The sequence below is a fragment of the Gouania willdenowi genome, chromosome 17 (genome assembly GCF_900634775.1).
Source record: "Gouania willdenowi chromosome 17, fGouWil2.1, whole genome shotgun sequence".
Lineage (NCBI taxonomy): Eukaryota > Metazoa > Chordata > Actinopteri > Blenniiformes > Gobiesocidae > Gouania > Gouania willdenowi.
Genome location: NC_041060.1, coordinates 14,263,944 through 14,277,552, shown reverse-complemented (window position 1 = coordinate 14,277,552; position 13,609 = coordinate 14,263,944). Strand labels below are relative to the sequence as shown.

At 35.0% G+C, this 13,609-nt stretch overlaps 1 protein-coding gene and 1 non-coding gene across 2 annotated transcripts; both read left to right on the top strand.

Moving 5' to 3' along the window:
* Positions 1-5,169: 5,169 nt before the first annotated feature.
* Positions 5,170-12,766, top strand: LOC114479481 (3-keto-steroid reductase-like). The gene is made up of 9 exons (XM_028473177.1): positions 5,170-5,314; positions 6,371-6,574; positions 9,297-9,389; positions 9,472-9,586; positions 10,843-11,037; positions 12,017-12,121; positions 12,208-12,264; positions 12,355-12,453; positions 12,566-12,766. Exons 1-9 carry the CDS (start codon positions 5,280-5,282, stop codon positions 12,686-12,688), a joined length of 1,026 nt encoding a protein of 341 aa, XP_028328978.1. The 5' UTR covers positions 5,170-5,279; the 3' UTR covers positions 12,689-12,766.
* Positions 5,399-5,481, top strand: trnal-cag (transfer RNA leucine (anticodon CAG)). Its single transcript has one exon. It is a non-coding gene; the product is annotated as a tRNA-Leu (tRNA).
* Positions 12,767-13,609: the final 843 nt, after the last annotated feature.

Below are 13,609 nucleotides of genomic sequence, written 5' to 3'. Positions count from 1 at the left end.
TGAAACATATTCTTATAATTGTTACGGTAACTACATATGTGTAGAACTGCACATAGAACTGTAACATGGTTCCGCAGTTTTGCGTTAAATTATAATTGACCATTTTTATAGAATTTTCATGGCAATTACAAAGTCAATTATCTAAACTCATCTACAATTTAATCATGATTACAACAGCAACAGATTTTTTAAATTACAATTATAATTAAAATTATGCCATAATTCTAATTCATTCTCAATAACGTCATTACAATTATAATTGACCCCAACCCTACAAAGCACTATTCACATCTTATCCATATCTCTGTTTATTTATTAAATCTCATTTGATGTTACTTTTTGTTTGTAATTATGTTTATATAATATGTACACTGATGTAATCTTCAGACAAAAAACAAATATTGTAAATACTGTTTCAAAATTTGTGCGTAACATCTGATTTGACCGTACATTTATTAGAAAATGAAACGATAATTTACAAAAGAATGTTTTTGTTTCTGTATTTTGTCATTTCACCATCAGTATAATAACTGCTGCTTCCTAGTTTGAAACGTTCAGTTTCCTCTGTTTTAATATGTTTTCTTTGCTGACTTGAATAAATAGATGAGTTATTAAGAGCAAACATTTTCTAAATGTCTTGCTGTGAGTAAAAAAAATCAATTAATTATGCTTCATAAACTTTTATTTTTCAGAGTGCAGAGTGGTACATTATTATAGATGTTGATACTTTGCTGCTTTTTGTGACTTGCATGCTTCCAATTCTTAGTTGTTGTTGTTCTGTTTTTGTTTTTGTTTGTTTTTGGGTTTTTCTTTTTGTTTTTTGAGTAGAGACAAGATGAAGATCAGTCCTGGTTACTGCACCTTTGTATGAAGAACCAGCTCTGCCATAATTACAAATAAATGTATAGCATTTCTGACATATATCTATATATTAAGTGAATTATTTATTCATTTATGGCATATATATGTAGGTATTGGTTGATTTATTCATTTATAAATGGGATATATCTGTATGTATTTGATTCATTTATTTATATATTTTTAATTATGGCACAGTTGGTCCTCCATACCTTTGGAGGTAACGACTGCAAACAAGAATTTGCAATAATGACAATGAGTCTTACACAATGCTGAGGAGGAATTATGGTCCACTCACTCGTCATGTTTTATATTATTTCAGCTTTGTTGATTGTTTTTTAGCTTAAACGTCGAGCCTGTTTCATTTTTTTCTGATTTGTCCACTTTGGGATTGTAAATAACTCACACTCACTGATGGTTGTACATTTGAGTCCCTGTTTTAAGAAGAGACTTTAATACTGACTAATAACTACCCAACAGACTTGTAATGGACTACCTTTAAAGTGGCTGCATTTTGAACTGAATTCTGTTATAATTATTTTTTATGTTAAAATACTGTAGTTACATCTGAGAAATAGCACAGACAGAAATTATGGATTGTTGTTGTTTTATTTACTCAGTAGACTTGAGTTAATGGTAAATGTCAACATTATCAATTATGTTACTAAAAGTTTTTTGCATTATTGTATATGTTACACACATTGTGGTTGGTCTATATAATTCTTTTTTCATTTTTTTTCACCTATGATCATTTGTTTTGTGACACAGGCCTGATGTGTGCTGGGTCCAGACTGCAATAGCTCTATTTTTAGGAACAACCAGAAAAAGTCAGGGCCCTATGGAGTTAATGCAGCTTCTTTAATTCCTGTGGTGACAGGTAACACAGGTAAAATTGTGAAATTAAAGAAAAGCAAAAAGCTTTATAGAGATAAAAATTTGACTCCTATAACATGTCATCCAAAAAGTCCACCAGTGTCTCCAGTAAAGTCTTTAAAATTAGCTCTTCTTATTGTTAGATCTCTTGTTAACAAGTCACTACTAATTAATGATATTATTTTAACACATCACTTGGACTTTTTATTTCTTAATGAAACGTGGTTGAATGATGGTATCAGTAATACTATTATCAATGAAAGTGCACCACAAGACTTTATTTATTCAAATAAGTGTCGTACTTGCAGGAAAGGTGGTGGAGTTGCTGCCATTTTTAAATCAATATTTCAGTGCAAAGAAATAATATTTGGGGATTTTATCTCCTTTGAATATATGTCATTCTTACTGAAGGGTGATTCAAGATTTCTGTTTTTAGTCGTTTATAGACCCCCAAAATATTCTGGAGAATTCATGGATGAGTTTGCTGAACTGCTGTCAGTTGTATGCACTGAATACAACTTTTTAATAATAACAGGTGACTTAAATATTCATGTAGACAATAACATGGACAATACTGCCAAAGAACTGTATGCTTTAATGGATACTTTTGGTCTTACACAACATGTGACTGGTCCGACACACACTCAAGGTCACACTTTGGACCTGGTTATCTCTAAAGGTGTTTATCTCTGCTGTTGATGTAAGAGACTTAGCTCTATCTGATCATTTCTGTGTCTTTTTTGACCTAGAGACTGTAACATCTGTTCCCCCTAGTTATGTGTGTTTAAAGAAAAGGTACATAAATGAGAACACAAGTGCACAGTTTATGGAAGCCATAGCAATGACACCAACATTGAGTGCTGAGACAGTTGACGATCTTCTGGATGAGTATCATAGAAAAGTCTGTAATGTCATAGATGTGGTGGCTCCAATCAAAACTAAGAGAAAACCAAACACACAGAAAACACCTTGGAGGAGGACTGAGATAATGCAGAATTTGAAATCTGACTGTAGAAGAGCTGAGCGTAAATGGAGATCAACAAAACTCCAAATTCATCTAGAACTGTACAAAATAAGTCTGCGAAAATTCAATGATGGCTTGTTCAAAGCAAGGCAGCAATACTTTTCTGAAATTATTGACAAAAATGTCAACAACTCTCACACGTTGTTTTCTGTTGTTGAAAAGCTCACAACCCCCCCAGATCAGATAGCCCCTGAATTACTGTCAGCTGGAAAACGCAAAGAATTTGCTGTATGTTTCAATGAAAAAATACAATCAATAAGGTCGAACATCAGAATAAACCAGCAAAATCACAAAAAGCTTGAACATCTTCAACCACTGAGGGATGAGTCAACTACAATGTCAGAGTTTATTACAGTGAACCCAAAAACAATAGAGGAGTCTGTTCAGCAGCTGAATCCATCAATGTGTTGCCTTGACACAATACCCTCAAACTTCTTTAAAACTGTTGTAAAGTCAATTGTCACTGATTTGTGTCAGATAAATAACTGCTCATTCCAATCAGGCACCGTACCAAAATCCCTGAAAGTAGCTGCTGTGAAACCTCTGTTAAAAAAGAGAACCCTGGATGCCTCTATACTGGCTAACTATAGACCAATCAGCAACCTTCCATTCATGGCCAAGATCATTGAGAAGGTGGTTTTCAACCAACTGAGTCAATTCTTAACATTCAACAAAATATTTCATAAATTTCAGTCAGGTTTTTGTTCTCATCACAGCACTGAAACTGCTCTGATCAAAGTGATCAATGACATAAGGTTGAACACTGATTCAGGAAAAGTATCTGTTCTCATTCTGTTGGATCTAAGTGCTGCATTTGACACTGTAGATCATACAATTTTGTTGCACAGATTGCAAACATGGGTTGGACTAAATGGAAAAGTAATGCAATGGTTTAAGTCATACTTGGAGGAGCGAAGCTATTTTGTAAGCATTAAAAACTTTGAATCTGACAGATTACCAATGTCCTGTGGGGTTCCTCAGGGATCTGTTCTTGGACCTCTTCTGTTTAGCCTTTATATGCTTCCTTTAGGACAAATTTGACAGAACTGTAAGGTTGATTATCAGAGCTACGCAGATGACACACAACTATATCTATCACTGAACCCAGATGACTATGGTCCCATTGAGGTGTTGTGTGACTGTTTAGAAAAAGTAAACTGCTGGATGAGTGAAAACTTCCTTCAACTAAACCATGACAAGATGGAGGTGATTGTCTTTGGTAACAAGGAAAAGAGGACTGCTGTCAGCAATTATCTTGAGTCTCGATCTTTAAAAGCTAAAGACCAAGTCAAAAACCTTGGTGTTCTGATTGACTCAGATCTTACATTCAGCAGTCAGATCAAATCTATCACAAAAACAGCTTCTACCACCCACAGAACATCTCCAGAGTGAAAGGTTTAATGACTCAGAAAGATCAGGAGAAACTGGTCCATGCTTTTATCTCCAGCAGACTGGACTATTGTAATGGTCTTCTGACAGGAATCCCCCAAAAGAGCATCAAACAGCTACAGCTGGTTCAGAACGCTGCAGCTCGGGTCTTAACCAGAACAAAGAGGTCAGAACACATTACTCCAGTTTTAAAGTCTTTACACTGGCTGCCAGTCAGCCTCAGAATAGACTTTAAAGTTCTGCTGCTGGTGTATGAATCTGTGAATGGGTTTGGTCTAGAATACATCAGTGAGATGTTAGTCAGGTATGAACCCAGCAGGTCTCTCAGATCTATGGACACAGGTCAGATAGTGGAGCCCAGAGCTCACAGTAAACATGGTGATGCTGCTTTTAGTTGTTATGCTGCAAAGAAGTGGAACAAACTGCCAGCAGAGCTGAAGTCAGCATCCAATGTGAACATTTTTAAATCAAAGTTAAAGGCACTTTTTTCTCTACTGCATATGATTGAGAGAGAGATTTTTAGTCATGTTGTTGATGTCATGATGATTTTACTGATGATTTTAATTGATTTTACTGCTGATTTTAATTGATTTTACTGATGATTTTAATTGATTTTACTGATGATTTTAAATGTTCTTGTTGATTTTAAACAATTGAATGTTTTATCATGTAAAACACATTGAGTTGCCTTGAGTATGAAATGCGCTATACAAATAAATTTTCCTTGCCTTGCCTTGCCTTGAAATATGGACATTATTTCTACGTTTAAAAAAAATAAAAAAAATGGAATAAAGAGAATCACAACAACCACAAAAACGGTCCAGTGCACAGATTATAGTCAAATGATTACAAATGATTATCTCTGTAAAATAAAAAATAATACACAACAAACAAGTTGGATGTGAATATTGGTTTTTCATATCCTTTCGCTTTTTTTTTTTAACAATTTTGAGCCTCGCCGCCTTCAGTAGTGAACGCTGATTGGCTGGTAGTTTGTTGACGTCGTCACACCACGCGCTTTCCCGTGCACCCATTGGTGGGCTGTAAACTGTAGAATCGGACCACAATCCCCTTCCTTGTGACACTCTTCAACTTCATTCTCTTCACTTTCAGTCAAACCCTGCCCTGCTCAGACATGGAGAGAGTTGTCATAGTAACTGGCGCGAACAGGTAAGCGCAAAACACCCGCGGAAAAGACGTAAAAAGACATGTTTAACCCACGAGACAAAAAAGCAATACTCTTTAATAGCAACTGTCAGGATGGCCGAGCGGTCTAAGGCGCTGCGTTCAGGTCGCAGTCTCCCCTGGAGGCGTGGGTTCGAATCCCACTTCTGACAGACAAAAACTTATTATTTTTTCGTTGATCATATTGTTATCACGCATTCGTGTTATTAAAAGCAATAAATAAATTATATTGCAACTAAAACAGAAGAAACGGTTTTGATTGCAGCTCTAAAATTAAATTTGGTTTTCTAACGTGTCACATTTGTATTTTGTCTGTTTTATTTGTAAAGCAAGTAAATAATTCATTTATAAAACGCTTTTTGCAGATAAAATCACAAAGTGCTGTACAGAGCTGTGGAGAAATTAATACAAGTGCAACATCATAATAGAAAAATAAAACATGGGTGCATAAAGTGTGGGAAACGAGACCAAAAGTTTTGTATCCAGTATGAGAAGTTTTGTGCAGGATGTTTGTAGTTGGATGCTCTTTGTCACAGCTTTTGTTTGTGAAACCAGCCTGTGGCCATCTGTTTGTTGTTTATGTTGGTATGTGTATGACAGTTAAATAAAATAAATCAATCAATCACTATATAACATTTAGTTCCTCAAAATAATGTCTAGATGTTGTAATTTCATCATCATGACTTTAATGTATGTCTTAATTTATTTTATTGTTTACTGTTGTTAGACGAAATCTATTTATTTGTTTTTTAATTCTTTGACGCTAATTTGTTGCGTTTAGCATCTGCTTAGCTTAAAGTTCCAAAACACCTCATTTAAAACAGAATAAAAACAAGGTTGAATTTAGGTAGTAGGCTAATTATGGGTCATATCTGGAAGCTTTGCATTTAGCACCAGTGGATACAAAAGTTTCATAGATAAAACCGACGACAAAGAACATTTGGCACCATTAAGACTGTTGGTCTTGCTAAATTTGCTAACCATCCGTGTTTCGCTCTTTGCTTGTTCTCGTCGTCCATGTGCCTCCCTTTCTGTGTTTAGCGGGATCGGCCTGGCCCTGTGTGAGAGGCTGCTGACTGAAGACGTCCAGCTGCGACTGTGTCTGGCCTGTAGAAACATGCAGAGAGCCGAGGCCGCCCGCGCCGCTCTCCTCACCTCTCATGCAGACGCCCACGTGGACTTGTTGCATCTTGACGTGGGTTCCATGAAGTCAGTGCTGGATGCTGCTCAGGAGGTGAAGACAAGGTGAGAAAAAATACACAGTTCATGCAATAGCTGTAATTGTTATTTTCTGAAAGAAAATAACTTATCACTTTCAAAACTGATTACATGAATTTCCAACGTATTGTTAAATCATGTGCACATTACATACATGGTATGTGAAGGACTTTTGGCCATTTTGGAATGTTAAAATAGCGAATATGTTTATATCTAAATAAAAATCAGCAAAGATTAACCTGAGGTTCAATGGGCTATTAACGATTGTCCAAAAAAATTCTAGGCAAATATGTATAACCATCCAGTAGGGATGTAACGATTCACTCAACTCCCGATACGATTCGATTCAAGATACTGGGTTCACGATACGATTCTCTCACGATTTATTTTACAAAATGGGACTGTAGACAAATTTTTTTTTTGGGAAAAAAAACTAGAAAATACTGTATTATTTTACTTTTATTTTTCATTGTCAAAAGAATTCCTTGATGAACTATTCAAAACAATGCAATTTAACTAAAAATAAACCTTGAATGAAATAAACAAAGGAATAATACAAATGAAAATGAAGCCTATTAATTTAAATTCTGGTTCTATAATAAACAATGCAAAACTGCATAATAGTTCTTTTTCTTTTTAAAAGTGCAACTGAAAATGTATTTTGTGCCTTAACAATTGGACTTTAAAAAAAAAAATTACGTCATATTTGTTTGGACAAGCAGAGGGCGCTGGTAACCCAGTGGTCGGTTGGCATGCAGATATCTTGCAGTGAAGAAGAGATGCTATGCTAGCAGACAGAGCTAATAGAAAAACGTGACTTTTACAGATAAGTAATATTACAGATATTCTTTCGGTGTTAAAGGGGTAATGAATCATTTATTAACATATTTAAGAGTAGAAGGCAGCCAGAAAGAAAGTATTAGCAGACTCCGCCCGCCGCCTACACTTGTGGATAGTTAAAAAACGTACTGCGATTCAATTTTCAGAAAATCGATATCAACCGTGATACCTATGAATCGATTTTTAACTGCCTTACGATTAATCGTTACATCCCTACCATCCAGGCATTCACAGACAAAAAAAAACATGTACAATTTCCTATTTTCTGGTGGCCATATTGGATTTTCAAGATGGCTGTCGCTTCAGTATCACAGGAGATTTCTCATTATCACAAACATTGATATAGACTAGACTTTACACGATCAGGATTTTAAAAAAACGATCACCGATCCAAACATATGAATTCAGGTTGTTTTTTTAGGTACCGAACAAATTCCTTCGCTACTACCTGATACAGATTAATGGAAAATCAAACGTTCCCATGTGTCGGGACCTAAACGCAGCCTTGTGACTGTGAGGGAGTGGAAGAGTTGAAGAATTAAAAATAAACAAATAAAGAAAACGAGCACGCACACACGCTCCGCTCCAACCGAGAGACATTTTCGCTGTTTGCTCATGGGTTTTCACCTTGGTGCACAAATGTTAGTGAAATAAAGCCGTGTCACGTAAAGCAAACACCTCTTAGGTGTAAATGAGACGGATAAAACAATTCAATGGGAGCATCTACAGAAAGTTTCATCACGACAACGACGCAATGCAAAATATCGGTCGATCCGATATAGCCGATCAGATTGGTGTAAAGCTTAGTTTAGACACAAAGTTTGTGATTGTGTGTAACACAGAAGGGTCATTATATGGTGTACTCAACTTGGAGGTGGTCAATTTGAAAATAGTGACATAAAAGGGGGTTGAGAGGTAGGAAAAATTGAACCTCAATATTTCTGGCTTATTTGAACTCCATCTAAGCCAAGAAAAACAATAAAATCCATTTTGGCAAGAGAAATGGCCAAAATGACATATCGCACCAGACTATTAGGACATGCAGGCTTATAAAGTTATGGGGTTAGTTATGAAGTTCTTCACTTTTTCAAAAACTGTGAAACTTATTAAATCTCTTTACACAATCTGTGCTTAATTGACACCAAACTAGCTTCAGCACATTTTCACACTGTCCTACACAAATGATCTACACAGATTTTTGATTCACTGAAAACTGAGCCTACAGTGCATCAACATGTTTGTTATGTTATGTTATTATGCACTAGTTTTCACTTCTACGTATACATTAAATACATCAGTTATGTAAGAAACCGACAATATCCAAGCAATAAGTGAGAAAAATCAGTCCCAACAGGATCTTCCCTTTACAACTTCTAGATTTTTTTTTACCAATTTCTATTAAAATAAGGTAAATATTATGTGAAAATTTAAGTATTTTGTAAGAAATTTGAGTTTTTCAACTGTTTAACAATAAAAAATGACTGCAATGATGCGATATAAGCCCTGGGAAAATTGTGAGCACCTGCAAATATTGTTGAGTTTCATTTACACATTGATTCACACATGATTTCAATTTGACTTTCTCCTGTGGATGGAATTGGATGCTTCAAAGGGCCAGATTTGGCCCCCAGGTCATGGGTTTGAAACATTTGAGGTTTATGATGTTTGAAAAATTTTACCTAAAAAATTTAATAATTTTTTTTTTTTTTTTACAGCATATTGAATTTTGCTCTCATGCAAACAATTGGAGTCAACGCAAAAATGGCATTTTTAAACATCAATTTTTTCACTTATGGAGTTAATAAAACATTGTTAAAAACAAATTGCCAACATCTCCATGCAGTGTAGATGCAATATGTGATGCTGAAAATTACAGTCAGTTGATTATTCTTTGCATGTGTTTCTACAGGTACAGAAAAGTAGACTTTCTTTACCTAAATGCAGGAATCATGCCCAATCCGCAAGTGAACATTGGAGCTTTTTTTAAGGGTCTGTTGTCCAGGTAAACTTTCAAAGCCAGCTTTGATTAGATTTGAGTGTTGTGTAATAATCTCTACCGTACTAATAAATGTTTTTCTTTGCAGAAATGCCATCAGGATGTTTTCCACAGCAGAGGGTCTCTTAACTCAACAGGACCGCCTGAACGCCGATGGCCTGCAGGAAGTTTTTGCCACAAACCTTTTTGGTCATTTCCTTCTGGTAAAACTCAAAAAAAAAAATCTTGTTTAAATTTACCAATAATTCACATATGGGTCAATGGCATGATGCCTAAATATTCTGTCCAACGGCATTTCTTTTAGTTAAAAAAAGGTTTAAATGCATGAAAAGATACAAAATATGTATTAACTTAGAATATATGTATATGTGCTCACTTTGATTTTAGACTAATGTTGTTTACTAAATTACTTCTGTAATTTATTCTGTCATTCAAAGTTTCAGAATATCATGACTGCTGTTTGAAAAAATCTTTAAGATGGCTCTAAATCTATTTTCTGCCCTATTTTAGTTATATTATAGTCCAGTGTAAGATTTCAAAGTATTTCTATTTTTTTTTTCCCGTCATAATATTCCTTTAAACCTTGCCCAATGTTGCCCATTTTATGACATATCATGCGGTGAAATCCTTAAATGAATGGTTTTATCGTTATGGAGAATGCATATGTTGCTGTTTACTGAGTGAAAACTGTTTCTTCTCGTTTCATGATGTTGAAAAACCAAATCAGTAAATAGAAAATGACTACGCAAGCATAGACATTCACTGACGCAATATAAACAACAACAATGACTACTAGTGGTGTGCTTTGCCATGAATCCTACGATACGATTCACGATTTGCATGTCACGATGCGATATATCCCGATAAATCCTGATACTAAACAGGACAATATAAATCACAATATGTCGCGATATCAGTAATAATTAAGTACAAGGTATGAAATGCAATGTTTTTTTGTTTTTTTTTAACTTGCGAGAACAAATAAATGTTTACTAATTGTAATTCAAGTACCAATATCAAAAACAAGTGATATGTTTATCAAACTGTCAAATTACGTTTTTCAAAAAAGTTTAACTTTTGCTCTTTTTTTTTTTTTTTTTTTTTTTTTTTAAGTAACCACATACATCTATAAAAGTGCTTAGTATGTCTTATGAAAATAAAGTGGAATCAACTTTCAAGCAAAAATGCACTGAGGGGTGGAGGTAGTTTAACAAGGTCTGATGTGGTTCACTGACACCTATCTGTGCTATGCGTATGTTTGGGTGTTTTCGTTAAAAACATGATTGAAAAATTATATTTGGACATTTTTTTGGATCGATATATCGCCGGATCGTTTTTTTTTTTTTTTTCTTACTATGGAGCAGGACAGTGGCAAGGCAGTTGGGGTTGTGTGTGTGTTTTATTTTGAAAATACTCACTCTGCTATTATAGGCATGTAACTATCATATCTTTGCTTCAGATAAGGGAACTGGAGCCACTGCTGTGTCAGTCCAGTCACACGTCCAGGGTGGTGTGGACCTCCTCCAGTAACGCCAGCCACTCTGCCTTCAGTATGGAGGACATTCAGCACAGAAATGGGACCGAGCCCTACAGCTCCTCCAAATATGCCTCGGACATGCTCAGTGTGGCTCTGAACAGGCAGAAGAACAGTCAGGTTTTATGGACACTCCCACTGTGTGGACTACGGTGTACATTTTACGACATCCCCGGGTCTCAGAGTGACGTATCAGGTATAAGTAAAACCTCTGTCATTTGTCAGACCACACGGACGTCAAATGAAACGCCATCAAATAACACGGCGTCACTTGTCAAATCAAATGTCGTCAAATGACACGGCCTCAGGCTTCAAAATAAAAGTTGTCAGGCTCAACTGCCTCAGTCTGTAAAACATGACATGGTGTTTTATTTTCAAGGAACCAGAAATACACATGAAAAAAAGTTATTTCCTTTTTTTTTTTTTTGAATAGTTAAGATATATCAAAGTATTGTTTGATTTATAAATACATAGTAAATAAAACGTTGATATATCTTAACCTTTAAATAAATATGTATACATCTGTATCCTTTATTTTTTGTATATATTTTTTTCTATTTATATATAGCTTCTATTATTGTATTGATTTTTTTATCTTCACTATTTTTCAAGTGTCTTTTGGGTTTTCCATGTGTTGCCTTCTGCTGTCTTTTTATTGAGCTGTCATGACAGTAAATTTCCCCACTGAAGGATTAATAAATATACTCTATTCTATTCAATAGATTATTTTCTATTAAAAATAAATAGAAAATAACAGCTTTCAACTTACTCTCGTATCCGAAGTGGCACATATTGATGACATCATGTGTATTTCCGGTTTCTTCAAAATACAACGTCAAGTCGTGTTTTACGTCCTGAGGCCGTTGAGTCTCACAACTTTTATTTTGAAGCCTGAGGCTGCTTCATTTGACAGATTTTTATCCTGATATATGAATCAGTTTGGTCTGATAAATGACAGAGGTTTTCCTGAGAGATGATACCTTATTCTGAGACCTGAGGATGTCCTAAAATGTCCACCGTAGTGGACAGTAATAGTTATATCTCTGTTATTACTGATAAACACGGACACTTACCTGCTCTGTGCCTCTCTGTATCACAGGGGCTGTTTTCCTCTGTGATTTGTCCAGGGCTGGTGATGACTAATTTGACTTATGGTATCGTACCTTCCTTCTTCTGGACTCTCATCATGCCCATAATGTATTTGGTATGTTGAATATTAAGACATTAATCTTAAAGAGGGAGTTATCCTAAAAGTCTCGTATACTTTTGTTTCTACGTCTATGAAAACAGATCCGTGTTTTCACCAACACTTTCACCATCAGCCCATACAACGGAGCCGAAGCACTGGTATGCTGTGTTTTCTATCTAAAGAGGAAAAAAAATGTCTGAATGATTGTCAAATTGTGATTAATATTTTGATTTCGATTTTTCTTCAAGTTTTGGCTGTTCCTTCAAAAGCCTGAGTCTTTAGATCCAAGAGCAAAGTACCACAGTTTGACTTCAGCACTGGGTAGAAACTATGTTCAGCCTCAGCAGGTGAGGACCTGGGAATGCATAAAATCCATCTCTGGCTTGTGTGAAAGTGTTTACGGTGTAAACTGAAGACTTGCCGTGAAGATCATTTTTCTTTGTTTCTGTTTGTTTTTAGATGGATGTCGATAACGAGACTCCTGAGGTTCTCTTTGCAAAACTTCTTGAGCTTGAAAATTTTGTCAAAAAGAAGCTGAAAAGTGAACATTTGGATGGTGATGCACATCAGAGAAAGAACTAAACTGAGGCGATTTAAATTGTAGGAAAAAAAACACTTTTACTCATGGCAGTGTTTCAAAATAAAGATCAACCAATTATATTTAGTCCATCTTGGAAAATCTATCAGCGTGATTGTATTCCAGTGATCATGTTGGCTATATTTGATAGTATATATGCATGTATGCAATTAAAAACTGAAAATCTTGTCAAAATAAAAGTTTGAAAGAGCTTCACTCTTTAGCAATATTGAAATGAGTTGTAATATTGATATTACACATCTTGTGACTAACATTTATCATTCCCAATTTTAAGATACAAATACAAATACTTTTGTTTTATTAAAATGCATTTTTACTGATTTAAAAAAAAGTATTTGCCCTATCAGATGTGAACTAAAGCCAAAAGGAGGAGGTATTATTTAACTGTAAGTAAGGAGTTCTTACTCATTTTTAATGGGACTTTAAAATGTTCTCCTAATGGCTTGTGTTTATCTTCTGCACTCAACTCTTCCATTTTAAATCAGTGCTGGGAAAATTGCTCCAAAGTTCAAATAACTAGAGGCGATTTGGAAAAGAGTCGCCTACTAGATGTATTATTTTAATGACACAAAATGTCATTTTTATGTTTTTTTTTTAGCTGAAAAAATCTTTGTTTTGACATTTTACTTTGCATGAGTAAAATGACCTTTGGATAACCAAAGTCTAACCTTGTACCAAAAATGAAACCTCTGAAATACTAGATATTTACACACTCATAAATGAATGGATTGCAGTTTCTGTGATTGTCTGGTGGAGTTTAAGATAACCTTCATTTGCTTCATCTTTTTAGAACTGGCACTAGTTAAACTCTTTAGCTGTGCTAAGTATTGCCCACATTAACTTTTAGTTTATTTTATGTTTCATTCTCTTTAATCTCTACATATGCCAATACAGCAGAATACACT